The 14127-nt window shown below is 37.6% G+C and overlaps 1 protein-coding gene across 12 annotated transcripts in view; it reads left to right on the top strand.

Moving 5' to 3' along the window:
• Positions 1-14127, top strand: part of LOC117572014 (potassium voltage-gated channel protein Shaker) — a 150455-nt gene that overhangs the window by 83298 nt on the left and 53030 nt on the right. The window contains exon 1 of one of the 12 annotated variants that reach the window (XM_034254573.2): positions 9192-9726. The exons of 9 other annotated variants lie outside the window; for them this stretch is intronic. In XM_034254573.2, the coding sequence (XP_034110464.1) occupies positions 9545-9726 (182 nt within the window). In that variant the 5' untranslated portion in view covers positions 9192-9544. Of the gene's footprint in view, positions 1-9191; positions 9727-14127 lie in introns of those variants that run through there. 2 more of the 12 variants (XM_052002482.1, XM_034254581.2) reach the window with 2 other exon arrangements.

Below are 14127 nucleotides of genomic sequence, written 5' to 3'. Positions count from 1 at the left end.
CTGTCTGCCTCACTCTCTTTCTCTATCTTTCTCTCCCAACCTGCTTACGTTTTAATTGAAAATAACGCATATATTGCGTTTTTGCATTAATTGCGTATACGCAGTGTACGCCTTCACGTCTTTTCTTAAATATGCAAACAATTATTGAACGTATTTCCTGTTTCTGTTGTTAAAGCGTTGTCTAAAATCTCGAAACCTCGAAATTATCTTTTTGCCATAAATAATCAGCTATCTTCCTCTTCGTCTGGTCTAGTGGGTGTTGCTTTTGCAGGTGTCTGTGTTTGGTTTATGCAATCCACACACACACACACACACACACACACACACACACACATCTATGAACTATGGCATAGAATTTTCCAATGATTTTTCTGCTTTCTTTTTTTTTCATTTGTATTTTCTCTTTGCTTTTTCATTCGTGTGTGGAGCTGGAGTCGGTAGCTGCGTGTAATGAAGTTTACCTGCTCAACACAGACATACACATACACATACACATACGCGTAGCCACAACCACAACACACACACACACACACACACACACATGCGAAGAGCTGTGATATTTGTCGGCGCTAGTCTGTCAATTCCAATTTGTTGTCCGTGCCCGTTGGCATTTCTCTGTCATTTACTAATCGATAAATTTGTTGTGTTTTCTGTAAATGCTTTTCGTTTAGAAGTCGTTGCATGCAAATGGCCAAAGAGCAGACACACACGCAATCCACAGAGAGAGAGAGAGAAAGCGAAAAAGAGAGAGAGCGAGTTTAGTCTGTGTTAACTTGTAGAGATTTGCACTTTGCTGCATCTTTACTACTCAATCAAGCCATCAATCAATCAGCACCCCGAACTGGACACGCCCACTTAAAGACAGCCCTTTTTGGCCATATATATATATATATATATATATATATATATATATATAAATATAGCCCACTGCCTCCCGATTCCCAGAGGTGCCATAAAGAACGCCAGCAAGAGCGGCGCGTTCAGCGTCAGCGTTTCGCTCTATGCAGAAATTTATTGTTCCGCCATTATTTATAAACATTTTACTCTATATATATATATATATATATATATATATATATATATATATATATATATATATATATAGAGTAAAATGTTTATAAATAATGGCGACGACCCTCAGAAGTTTTGCTGCTGTGCATCGGAACAATAAATTTCTGCATAGAGCGAAACGCTGACGCTGAACGCGCCGCTCTTGCTGGCGTTCTTTATGGCACCTCTGGGAATCGGGAGGCAGTGGGCTATATTTAAGCGCCAGATTGGGCTTCCCACTCTCTCCTCGTTCACCCCCTCTCTCACTCTCTTCTCTATATATAGAGAAAGGCCAAAGCGCCGCATCAGAGTCCTTTTATAATGCGAATAAATTATGCATATGTTTTGTTTGTTGTTTCAAAGCATTTCGCGGAAAATGCGCTGCATATTAGAAGCTAGACAGAGACACAAAAATACCTAGAGAGCGAGAGAAAGAGAGAGAGAGATACAGACAGAGAGCGGAGAGTGGAGAGAACAAATCAAAGGGATAAGGGAGCTACATAGTGTGAAGCCATGGAAAACATAGCCATTTGCATTAGACTCTGTCACAGCATAAATTACACAAATAATCGAGAATTTTTGGCCTTTGTGAGCTTTGTTCTCAAACAGAGAAAACCAAAGAGACGCCAAGAGAGAGTGAGAGGGAGGGAGAGATAGAAATGGTCATTTTTAGTTGGTTGCTGGTTATTAAAGCATATGATAAATTAAGTCCATGCTCTAATGCTTCCATTAGCAGCGAGTTACGGCCAACAAATGGAAACACATTGACCGCGTTTCATACAAATACTACATATAAACGAAAAAAAAAAAAAACGGGGTGACAAAGTGCCCATAAAGGCATGACAATGACCATATATATATCTCGCATATATATTGTACATATGTGTTCATAAGTACATATATTGTGAACGTTTTAGTGAAAGCTGTGCAATCATTTTTACATTCTTAGTTGCCCGAAAAACTTCACTTTAATGCCAAATTCGGCGCAAAGCTTATTCCCAAGAGTTTAAAAAGTATTTCTACACCCGATATCCATAGGGTATTAAAACATTGTGCCATTCTTGATCTACCTAGCCTAGACGACATAGCCACGTCCGTTTGTCTGTCTGTCCGTCTGTATGAACACCTAGATCTCAGAAACTATAAAATATATGTTAGAGATATAATTTTTTTCGATAGCATTTGTTATGTTTGCACGCAGATCAAAAATATTTCAAATTTTGTGCCACGTCCACTTCCACCTCTGCAAATCGATGAAAATCAAATCACAAATGATATTTTGATGTCGCGATAATTAGTATATACAATAATAACTTCAGTATTTATGATTCCCGAAAGTTTGGTTTGGATCAGACCAAAATTGTCGAAATTATTAAAGAAATACTTTTGTATGGAAAAATTCGCCCACTTACTAGGGGTCTTAGTTCCTTTGGCTAACAACCTGGTATATTTTGGAACCCTATTGAATATTTTCAATGTAGTACTATATCAATATACCAAATGTACCACTTGGTATATTTTTAATATTTTTGCGGTATATTATTTTGGTATATTTTAAGAATAATGCCGCACGGTTTTGATTTTATTTAAAATGGATACCGAGTGCACTCGACTATTGCTCTCTTACTTGTTCTCTCTGATTCGAGTTTCACTTTAATATGAAACATCGACTCTATTTTCATTCGTGGGAATTTGATTAAAAGAATATGTCGAAATGTACTTTTTTCTTATTTCAATTACACCTTAAGATAAATTTGGTGGGAAGATACGTTCTTCAGTTATAATTTGAAATAAGTTATATACTTTTTTTTATGCCCCTCATTTTTGTTTTCTTACTTTACAATTCACAATAGTATTTTTTAATACTTAATCATTTAAATAAAATTAAAATAAAAAATAATAGTGAAAATAGCATTGCAATTCAATTCAACAATATGCTTGGATACAAAAGCTTAATGGAAAATACGTGAAAAAGTGTATTTTATTTAATCTTCACTTTAAAGCGAAAAACATTGCTCAGTCAGAGAAATATGTGTTTCAAAAGACATTCTTAATACTCATTTATAATTGAGTAAATAAGAAGTCTTTCATTTAATATTCTTAACTATCCATTTAATGAAAGTTTGTTGCTTATAGACGACTTTAAACAAAATAAAGCCAAATTGATAGGAAAGATTTAAACTTCACTTTAACACAATGCAAAATGCCAAGTCAAGGAAATTTGACTGAAATATAGGTTATAAAGTATTTTTGTGCTGTTGCGATTAATTAAGCCGAAAAGCTCTTTGCCACTTGCCACTTACCACTTGCCACAAGATGGCCACACGTTCCACTTCATTTGGCCAGTTGAACATGTTGAGCTAATGAAAAAGCATTTGGCAAAAAATGTTTATCAATGAGTTGCTTTGTTTGCATTTGCGTTTGCGTTTCACATTTTGCATTTGACGGGCAAAACTGCTGACGAGAGGAAGGCTTCTCACTTCAGATGCATTTAGCCTTTGGCAGCTGACAGATTTATGGCACACAAACATTAATTACTCGTCCCCCTCTTAGGTGCTTGTTGGCGGTGATGGCTGCTGTGGTGGTTTTACCTGTTGGGCTGGCCGCAATGATGATGACGATGACGACGCTGCTAAAAGCGCATTAAATACGCATTATGCGAACTCTAACACGCCCCCACATAAAACTCTTCTCACAAGCAGCCGCCCCCTTCGCCTCCCAGCTCTTCTCCTCTCTTTCTCACTCTTTTGGAGTCGTGTCGCGTCGTTGCTTTCAAATTAGCGCACAGCTCAATTAAATGCTCTTTCACTGGCGAAGTGCTGCTGCTGCTGCTGTTGACGAGTTGGAAAGGGGAAAGGGGAAAAAGGTTGATGGGGGAGGGAGGGTTGACTACTCGTTGCTTGCCTGGATGCGCTTCGACGCGCATTTTATGCTTCGACACTCACACCCACACACCGCATATGCATATGCTGGTAGCACACACACACACACACACACAGTCTCATTTCATTTAGTTGATTCTAATTTAATAACGAGGTGACTAAATTCAGATGCAGGCAGCCAACAGCAACGATAACCGCAGCATAACATATTAATGTTAATGATAACGCTGATGTTGATGCTGATGTGCATTGAACGATGCCAGAGATGCAGCACACGCAGCGTTAGGGATGGAAAAAGCAGCTAAACAGTCATTGGAAAAAGCAAAAATGAGCAGTGATATTTGTAGATAGCCTATCGATATACATATCTACTATCGAACAAGCTTATTAAAGTATTAATTTTTGTATTATGCTGATTGAATTCAAGAGTGTGATGAGAACGACGACTAAAAAATGTTTGGGGAAGTTAAATGTTTATCATAAAAAAACAATTAATACTTTACGATAGTAGTTGAATGTGTAGTGGAGCTTTGAAATCTTATATTGCTTACTATCGATATACATACATATATACTATCGAGTAAAGTTTATTGAAACATTCTTACTATCGATATACATATCTACTATCGATCTGCTGATTGAATTCAAGAGTGTGATGGGAATGACAGCTTAACATTATTGGGAGAAGTGATCACAAGAAAGAAATATGCGTTACTGATTCATTTTACTATCGTATATAATTGTCTTGTAAAACTTTAAGATATTGTTTGCCTTCTATTAAACATTTCATTTATTTAAGCATTCTTTTTTTATTACTTGTATTCAAGAGTGATATCAAAAGGTAAAAAATGTTTGAGGAAGTGAAATGTTTGTCAAAAACTACAATTAACACATAACGGCAACAATAGATTGCGCAGCACAGCTTTTATTTTACTATCGTTATACCTACTGTCGAATTTAATTAGCTTGCAAGTGCCTTTTTTTGAAGCGATTACATAAAAAGTGATGCGAAAGTTGCTAAAGTGTATTAGGGAAAGTGAAAACAAAAACGTCATATAAATGACAGATGTTTCGATAGATTGTTTAGATTGTACATGCTCCTGTTGATATAACTAATAATAAATATTGCTTTGAGTAAATGCAATTATTCATTTATATGCATATGTATGTATATATTACAATTAGAATTCTTCTCTTGAACTAAAATTACGCAAACAAGAATAAATGCTCCTCTTAATATTCAATAGGAAGTATATCGATAGTAGTTAAGTTTAGCCTGATCGATAGTAACGCTGCTAGAACTCACAACTATTTGAGCATTCCTTTTGTTTTTATATTGACGGAATGTAATATATGTTTTTTAATCGTCGTATATTAGGATTTACCTAATAGTCGCATTCATCTCCTAAGTCTAATCGTGTAATCGATAGAAGGTATGTCGAAAGAAAGTGCTACGATTAAATATGTCGCAATAATAGTAATAGGTTTGAAATTTATCGATAGTAAGATAGATTGTTTTTAAGACATCCAATTATATATGCCTTTATTGGTATTGAATGTATTCAATATATTTTAATCGTACTATAACATTATTCATCTAATGAGTATAATCGATAGTAGGTATATCGATAGGTGAAGGTAAAGTTAAACAGTATAAATACTAATAGTAAATAACTTTATCGATAGTAACATGCCTAAAACACCCTCGAGAGACAAATCAGAGTTAAGCCACCGCAAGATTCACACACAGTGCAACCACAAAGCAAACACATACACACACATAGGCACACACAAGTACACACATACACACGCACTCTCATTAATTGAGTGACCGCCTCTTTAATGGATTACTCGCAATGTCTTTAACTCGGGCTGCGTCCGCTTTCACTCTCTCTCTCTCTCTCTCTCTCTCTCTCTCTCTTTCCCCCTGTCTTCTTTCACGCTCTTTGTGCGCTTCTCCTTCAGTGTCGCATTTGACATTGGCTTTAGCCCTGACCTTGGCGAGGCCTATATGACCACGCCCCCCTCATCCCACGTCATGCTTAAGCTGTTCTTTGTGTGTGTGCCTGACCGCGGTTGTGGTGCTTGCTTGGTCTTGCTCTTGCTCTTGAAATTGAAATGTCGGTGGTGGGAGGATGGGAATGGGGATGGGGAATCGGTTTTGGTTTGCAACTAAATACGCTTACGTTGACGCTGATGCAAGTGTTTCGCATTGCATTTTAAGCTGTGCACTTAATGACCCAGTCGTTCGGTCAGATTAGTGCAACAGTGTCACATGCGGCAATGCCACAAACGACAAGCAACAAGCAATGGCAACAGCCACAGCCACAGCAACAGCAACAGCAACGGTAGCTGTAGCAGCTGCTATAATCATACAACACGTCGTATACGTGACGTGTGAGGGCGCATAAATCAATAGAACAGCTCATGACATGGCAAATGCTAGCAATTCCACTTGTGTTCCACCATCGACACACTTGCAACCAACCACCCAACCACCCACCATATGTGGCATGCCCCCGCCCATCACTTGCAACCTGGCAGAGCCGAGCAGCCAGCCGAGCATTGTTAACTCAATTTCGACACGGAAGCAATTTTCAAAGTGGCAGCAAAGCCAGCGCGACAAGTGGCAACTACTACCTCGGTAACCCTACTCTACTCCTCCCCTCTCGCCCTCGCCCTTGTCTCTACCTCCCTTCTTATTTACCATCGACCCTCATCTGCCGGTTCAATTTCACTCTACACGACTTTGCTCGTTCTGCTGCGGTCTATTAAATGCTACCCGCACTCCACACACAACACAACAAAAAGAACAGAAAACCCCTCGTTTTGTCTGCTGTGGGAATCGTTCGGTTGCTATAACATATAAGATATATACTATACTTTGTAGTCGCGGCTTGAGAAAGCAATTAGTGACAGATCAGTACGTGATTCGCCATTTAATCAGGGCAACAGCTTAATAAACGAATAGTTGTAGCCATGCGGAACCATGAAAGTGGCGCACAAGATGCAATTATAATATGCACTGATTGCACTTCGCATTCATTCATTGCATTTTTATTATTATTGGGCAGTATCAATATTTTCATTGTTGGTCGGCTTTAAGAGATTCTTTCAGCTATCTTAAGCTTCAATTAAAAAGTCAAATTTAAAACTATAACTTTATGTGATTATATAGAGATCTTTACGTATATTAGTGTCAGTTTAAGTGTAAATTTCATATAAAAAGGAACAACAAATTTAAAAACAGTATTTGAGAAATACAAATTCAGGTTAAATTCTTTTAATTATCGTTTATAGAGCTTCATTTATATTTCACTTTACGTTCCAGTTGAAATCAACCTGGTTTGTGAGAATATTTTTCTTGATCAGCTCAAATGCGAGTTGAAGAGGTTGAAGATATTGTAAAGATCTTTTGTTTACTTTTTACACCTGTTTTCTTCACTTTAAGCACAATCTGTGAATAGTGGCATATTTCGCTCGCGTTGATTTTTGGTATATTATAATCGATTTTAATTTATGAAGTTACTTAATACTAATATTAAAAAAAAGATTTGTAAGTTGATGTATACTCGTTCGGATTTATTTCGTTGTTAAAATGTCTATTTTCTTAAACGTATATGCAATTAATTGAACTTGAAAATGTTAATTAATATGACTAACAGTTCGAATTATGAAATTCAAATTCCTTTTATCATGTTTTTGGTTGCTACAGTTTAGACTGTAGATTGTTAGCCAGTCAATAGTAAGGACAAATAATCTTATTTTACACATATGTTTATGTTAGATTTTCCTTACTTTTGCGAATTATACATTTTACTGCTTCAAACTACTCTTAACGAAGCCTTTTTTGAAATTTTAAATTTACCGAATGAATACAAGTGCCAAATATACCAGATTGTGAGCCAAAGCAACTGAGACCTGTAGGAAGTTGGCGTTTTTGTCCTGGAAGCTGTGAATATCTGAATCTTGAATTTATAGATATATTTCGCTGACTTTCAGAATCTTTCGAGACTTCGTTAATAACTTCAAGCATAATTCTTTATTCGCTTTATCTATCCAGTTTCTCATGTGCAGTTTAAGCACAAGTGCATTCATTTCCAACCACTGTGCAGCTCTTTGACGTCGCTCTGTCTCTGCTGTGTAGTGCCTCCACTCGCCTCTCGCCCCTCGCTTTTCCCTTTTCGTACTCATTTCGTCGTGATGACAAATACTATTAGATGCCATTGATAGGTTACGAGATAATGTGTGTTCATGCCATATCCATAGTCGAGTGTGCGTGTGTTGTGCGTGTCTATCCAAGCGTGCTTCTCTCTGTCTGTGACTCTATGTGTGTGTGTGTGTGTTGTTTACTCTGTGTGTGTGTGTTTGCCATGCGATGTGATGCGATTCGATTTGATTTCCTGAGGTTTGTTTATGTGGCTTTTGATTGGTATGGAAATTGTGGCGATATGCTTAAAATTATTGCAATTACCGAGCGTGTGACTGTATTAGTATCTCGCACACACACAAACACACACAGACACAGAGACAGAGAGAGAGTTATAGTAGGGGATATTAACATGCACATTAACCTTAACAACAGTTGCCATTTACGTTACGCTCGGGCGTTACGTTACGCAATCGATGGCTGCACCTTTTACGTAACGACGAAACTAAGAGAATAAGGCTTTCATAATCAGGCCATAAATGCGAGCCAATTGTGAGTGAGTGGTGGGAGCGAGGAGGGAGCAGACTGGGGGAGACTGTTGCTAATTGATTTCTGCACACAATACACGAGAGCACACACACAACAAGGAAAAAAAGAAGAGAGAAAACGAGGGTTAAAGAAAAACAAGTTTTGCTTTGGCGCCGCAAGGTATGCAACGATTTTTGCAGCTGCCTTTCAGACAGCAGCAATTGATATGACAAACAGCAACGGCAGCGGCAACGGCAACGGCAGCAACGATGGTTGCAAGAACCACTCAAGTTTTTCTTTGCTTGCCACTTTTTGTTTTCCGTTTTTTTTTTTTTTTTTTTTTTTTTGGGGGCTGCACGAAAAACAAAGCGTAAATCACAAGAGGCGACAGCGACAGCGAAAGCGAAAGTCGTCCGACTGTCGCCTGCGTTTGTTTTCCCGTTGTTGTTTTTGGTTATCTGCAGCGACAGAAAGCGAAAGTCAGTGTGCGAAGGAGTTGAGGTTGGATTGTGCGACTTTTCGAACTATGAGAGTTGGCGTCGGGCGCTGTGCAAAGTGTGCTAATGAAATGCGCGTTGCAGTTGCAGTGTGTGTGTTGCATGCAAGTGGCCCCCAAATGAAATGTGAATACCTAAATCAAATGCAAAAATGGCTGCGGCCCAAGCAACAACAGCCACAACGACCACAATAACAACAACAGTAGCAGCAGCAGCAGCCGCAGCTGCAGCAGCAGCAACAGCAATAACAACAGCCACAACAACAACAGCAACAACAATAATTAAAGCAACAATTCAATGCCCCAAAAGGCGACTGCAGTGCTAAGTGACCAGCGGCGTCGTTGGCTTTGTTGTTGTCTCGATCATCAGCAGCAGCAGCAGCAGCAGCAACATTAAGAGCAGCAAACATTTGTTGTGCCTGTAGTTTGAGCTGAGAGATGGCCGCCGTTGCCGGCCTTTATGGCCTCGGCGAGGATCGACAGCATCGAAAGAAACAGCAGCAACAGCAGCAGCATCAGAAGGAGCAGCTCGAGCAGAAGGAGGAGCAAAAGAAAATTGCCGAGCGCAAGTTGCAGCTTAGAGAGCAGCAACAACAGCGCAATTCACTCGATGGCTATGGGTATGCAAGCTATTAATCTTCTATACACATACATACATATATACATATTTTTTTACTTATGCAAATTATGGAATTTCATTCAAGAATTGCACAACTTTCATTTGTCAAACGGAAATTCCTTTTGTGTGTCTGGCACTTTTATTTCCATGAAATTGTATCTTTATACATTTTGGCTCTATATTTAGCAGCACGTTCTGCATTTGACTTGACTGTCACTCGTAATAATTTCAACCTAAGTAGTGTTGTAACTTATGAACTACAGCTACCGCATCTATGCTGTCTCTCTTTCTGCCTGTCTGTCTGTTTGTCCACCTATTTGACTTCGTAAAACTGTATGTAAACATTTTGTTTAGATGTTAAAGCTGCTTCAAGTTGGAAGCACATAACATAAACATTAAATAGCTGCATCACATAAAAATATACAGCTGCACATGAATTAAGTAACAGATATGGAAGATATGGGGATATAGATACAGAGAAGTGTGTGTGTTGATATATATTTGAAAGTGCTGATGTGATTACAGATAAACATAGTGTAAATATAAATTACACAAATAAATATAGTAATATAACTAGGAATATAAATACGAATAGAAATGCTAATAAATACTGCTGCGATAAAGATGAAAGATAAATAAATACAAAAAAGATACGGATAGTTAAAGAGTATATACAGATGTAGAAACATGTGTGGATATATTTAATTGTAGAATAAGTATGAACTTTAAGAAAATAATATTCAGGAAAAATTACGAAATATACCAAAAGTCATGTTTGGTATAACGATATACTGATAGCAACATTTTATGATACTACATTGAAAATATATTTCATGGAGAAATAAATATACCACCAAATACAAAATAAGTATATAAGTATCATTTATTTAATAAGTATATTTGGTATACTGACTCACTATTGTATTGAAAAAAGACCATAGGGTACTAAATATACTGCCAAGTACAAAATGAAATATACCGCTATCTATATTTGGTACAATGACATACAAATGTATTGCAAATATACCATAGAGATAACTAAATACACCTTGGAGTACTAAATATACCACGGACGGATACATCGTGGGTGGGTGGTATTATAATTATACTAAGTGCAAACATAAATAGAACAAATAGAGATAGAAGAGAGACAAATAAAAGCTGCGACACATAAAGATAAAGGAACAAACAAAGTACAATAAAGATGCATATCGCGTTGCTAAGCGATTAATTGTTATTGATACAGCTATCGACAGAAATGCAGATGCAATTGAAGAGAACGATATAAATGCTATAGATGAGATTGACAACAGTGACACAAAGGCAGTTCAACTCTACAAATGCAGTGCATTTATAGTTACAGTTACAGTGTTGCAGTTGCAGTTGCAGCTGCAGCAGTTACAGATACAAGCATTATAGATACAGCTACAGCTGCAGATAGAGATACAGATACAGATACAGATACATTTATATGGTGCAATCGTAAATGCATTTATCTCGTGGCAAAGCCAAACACAACGATAGCAACAAAAGCGACAGCAACAAAAACATTTCATTCCATTTTTTTTTTTTAACTTTCGGTATTTCCTCTGACTGTTGTGTATATAGTATATATACTATATTTTGCCACATGCCCCCGTGAGTGGCAAGTGAAGCAACGACGGAGACAGCGACAGCGACAGAGACGCTGACAGCGCTGCCCCTTTTGGCGCCGAGTCGTCGAGTGAGCCTGAATCTATGCAATGTATTTTTCAAAGCCTCTACAAAAATTGTTCTACAACAGCATCAACTGTGAGTGTGAGTGAGTGTGTATGTATGGGTGTGTGCGCCTGTTGTGTGTATGTCTGTGTTTGTGTGTGTGTTTTTGTTGTGTGTGCACATTTCGAAGTTTCTTATTGGACTTTGGCTTGTGCTTAAACTCGTATTTTATAGAATGATATTTTGGCATTCAGCCAAGCAAAACCAAACTCGCTTTGTCCATCAATGTATGTGTGAGTGTGAGTGTGAGTGTGTGGAGTATGTGTGTGTGTGCTGAGAGTGACGCTGACTTTAATGCTCGTGTGCATTGAAAGTCTTTTGGTAATTACATTAAACATGCCCAAAACGCAGCAGCAATTTACACACTTCTCCCCATTCTCTCCCCCTTTTCTTCTTCTTCTTCTTCTTCGTTTTTTGTTGTGTTGTTGGCTGCTTTCATCAGAAATGCTTTGAGCTGCGGGTCTTCATGTGTGTGTGTGTGTGTGTGACGTTACGTGCTGCTGCTGCTGCAACGGCAGTTGCCAAAAACTGCAACACAAACTCCTGTGGCCATAAAAAGCAAACACACACACATCAACATACATACTTTCACACACACACACAGAGGCAAGCACAAGCGGCAAGAGAAGCCGCAAAAAACATGAGGCAGCGAGTGAGAGTGAGAGACAGAGAGAGAGAGAGAGAGAGAAAGCTGTAGAGAAGGGCTGAAAAAAAGGACTTTGCCTTTGGGCAACGGTTAAGCAGCGGCATATGTGCGCTGCAGTTGTATGCGTGCATGTGCATGTATGTGTGTGTGGCGACTGCAGCATCAACATCACAGCAACGGCAGCGGCATCGTTGCCTCAAGGACATTTCCACTTGCATCTACTTCAATTTTGCTGCATTAGTGTCAGTGCCGGAGTTGCTGCCTCTGCCTCTGCCTCTGTCGCAGTCGCAGTCGCAGTCGCTGCTGGGTGATGGGCGTACGGTGGGCGGCTTGTGTTGTCTATGGGCGTGGCAAACCAGCTGGCCATAATGGCGCGACAACGAGGCATCGCAAATTGCCAGGCACCAAGCAGGCTCGGGTCATGCACGTGTCACAGACACACACACACTTACTTATTACACACACACACACACACATACACACACTCCGCATATTCAGCACTCATTGAGTCATTTGAATGAGAACAAACAATTGTTAAAACTGCCTTAGGTTGAGTTGAGCCAATAAAAAGTGTGCAATTAGCTCAAGCTGAATCAACAAAATGATGGATCAATTATCCAGCCATTAGGCTGCCAAAAAACTATTATTTTATTTCTAATGAAAGCAAATTTATAAAGTCATGTGTTTAGAGTTTGGAAAAAACAGTAAGAAAGAGTTGGAGAAAGCAAGATAGAAGGCTGAAGTCGTCGAGTGTGCTTGACTGTGGGATAGCAACTACCCTGTTTTAATAAAAGCAAACAGTCAAAAAATACTAAAATATACCGATGGATATATTTGGTAAATCAATATAATATTACTTTCACTTCATAGGCTACAAAATATACCAGATTATAGACTGAAGCAACTAAGACCCCACTTCTTTAAATATACTAAATGAATATACCAATAAATACTGAAATATGCAGATGGGCATATTTGGTATATCAATATACTATTACTTTCACTTCAAAAGCTACAAAATATACCAGATTATAGACCGAAGCAACTAAGACCCCACTTCTTTAAATATACTAAATGAATATACCAATAAATACTGAAATATGCAGATGGACATATTTAGTATATCAATATACTATTCCTTTCACTTAAAAAGCTACAAAATATACCAGATTATAGACCGAAGCAACTAAGACTCCACTTCTTTAAATATACTAAATGAATATACCAATAAATACTGAAATATGCAGATGGGCATATTTAGTATATCAATATAATATTACTTTCACTTCATAGGCTACAAAATATACCAGATTATAGACCGAAGCAACTAAGGCTCCACTTCTTTAAATATACTAAATGAATATACCAATAAATACTGAAATATGCAGATGGACATATTTAGTATATCAATATACTATTACTTTCACTTCAAAAGCTACAAAATATACCAGATTATAGACCGAAGCAACTAAGACTCCACTTCTATACCGGAAAAAATACTAAAATACTAAATATACTAGATTATCAGCTGTAGAAACTTAGACTCCAATGCAACAGCTGATTTTTATCACAGAAAATTATTATTAAATAACTTTTCCAATAACTTCCATCCTAATTCTGAAGTGGGTACAAAAATAATAATGTAGCATAAGGAACATCAAATACGAATTTTATGAAAAGTGGTATTTATCTGAATTTTCGATTTACATATTTTACTCGTATTTGAAAAGGAATTCTTTAAACCAACAGCTGGAATTGAAGATAAACTTGTGATCGGATATGTATTTAATATTAAATGACAGTTGATTGCCAATTGGTCAGTCAGTAAACCCAAAGAAGTTAATATAGAAATTTTGTGATAGAGAATAGAGTAAGTTTGTGGTAATCGAGTTGTGTGAATTGGCTTTATTTCTTTGTATTTGTAGAATTTTAGTCTTACATATTTTATTTGAAATGATTAAAGATGAAACAGTGATATGCTGTAAATATTGAATGACA

The sequence above is a fragment of the Drosophila albomicans genome, chromosome X (assembly GCF_009650485.2).
Source record: "Drosophila albomicans strain 15112-1751.03 chromosome X, ASM965048v2, whole genome shotgun sequence".
Classification (NCBI taxonomy): Eukaryota; Metazoa; Arthropoda; class Insecta; order Diptera; family Drosophilidae; genus Drosophila; species Drosophila albomicans.
Note: the sequence above shows the minus strand (reverse complement) of the source record. Positions and strands in the feature narration are given on the sequence as shown.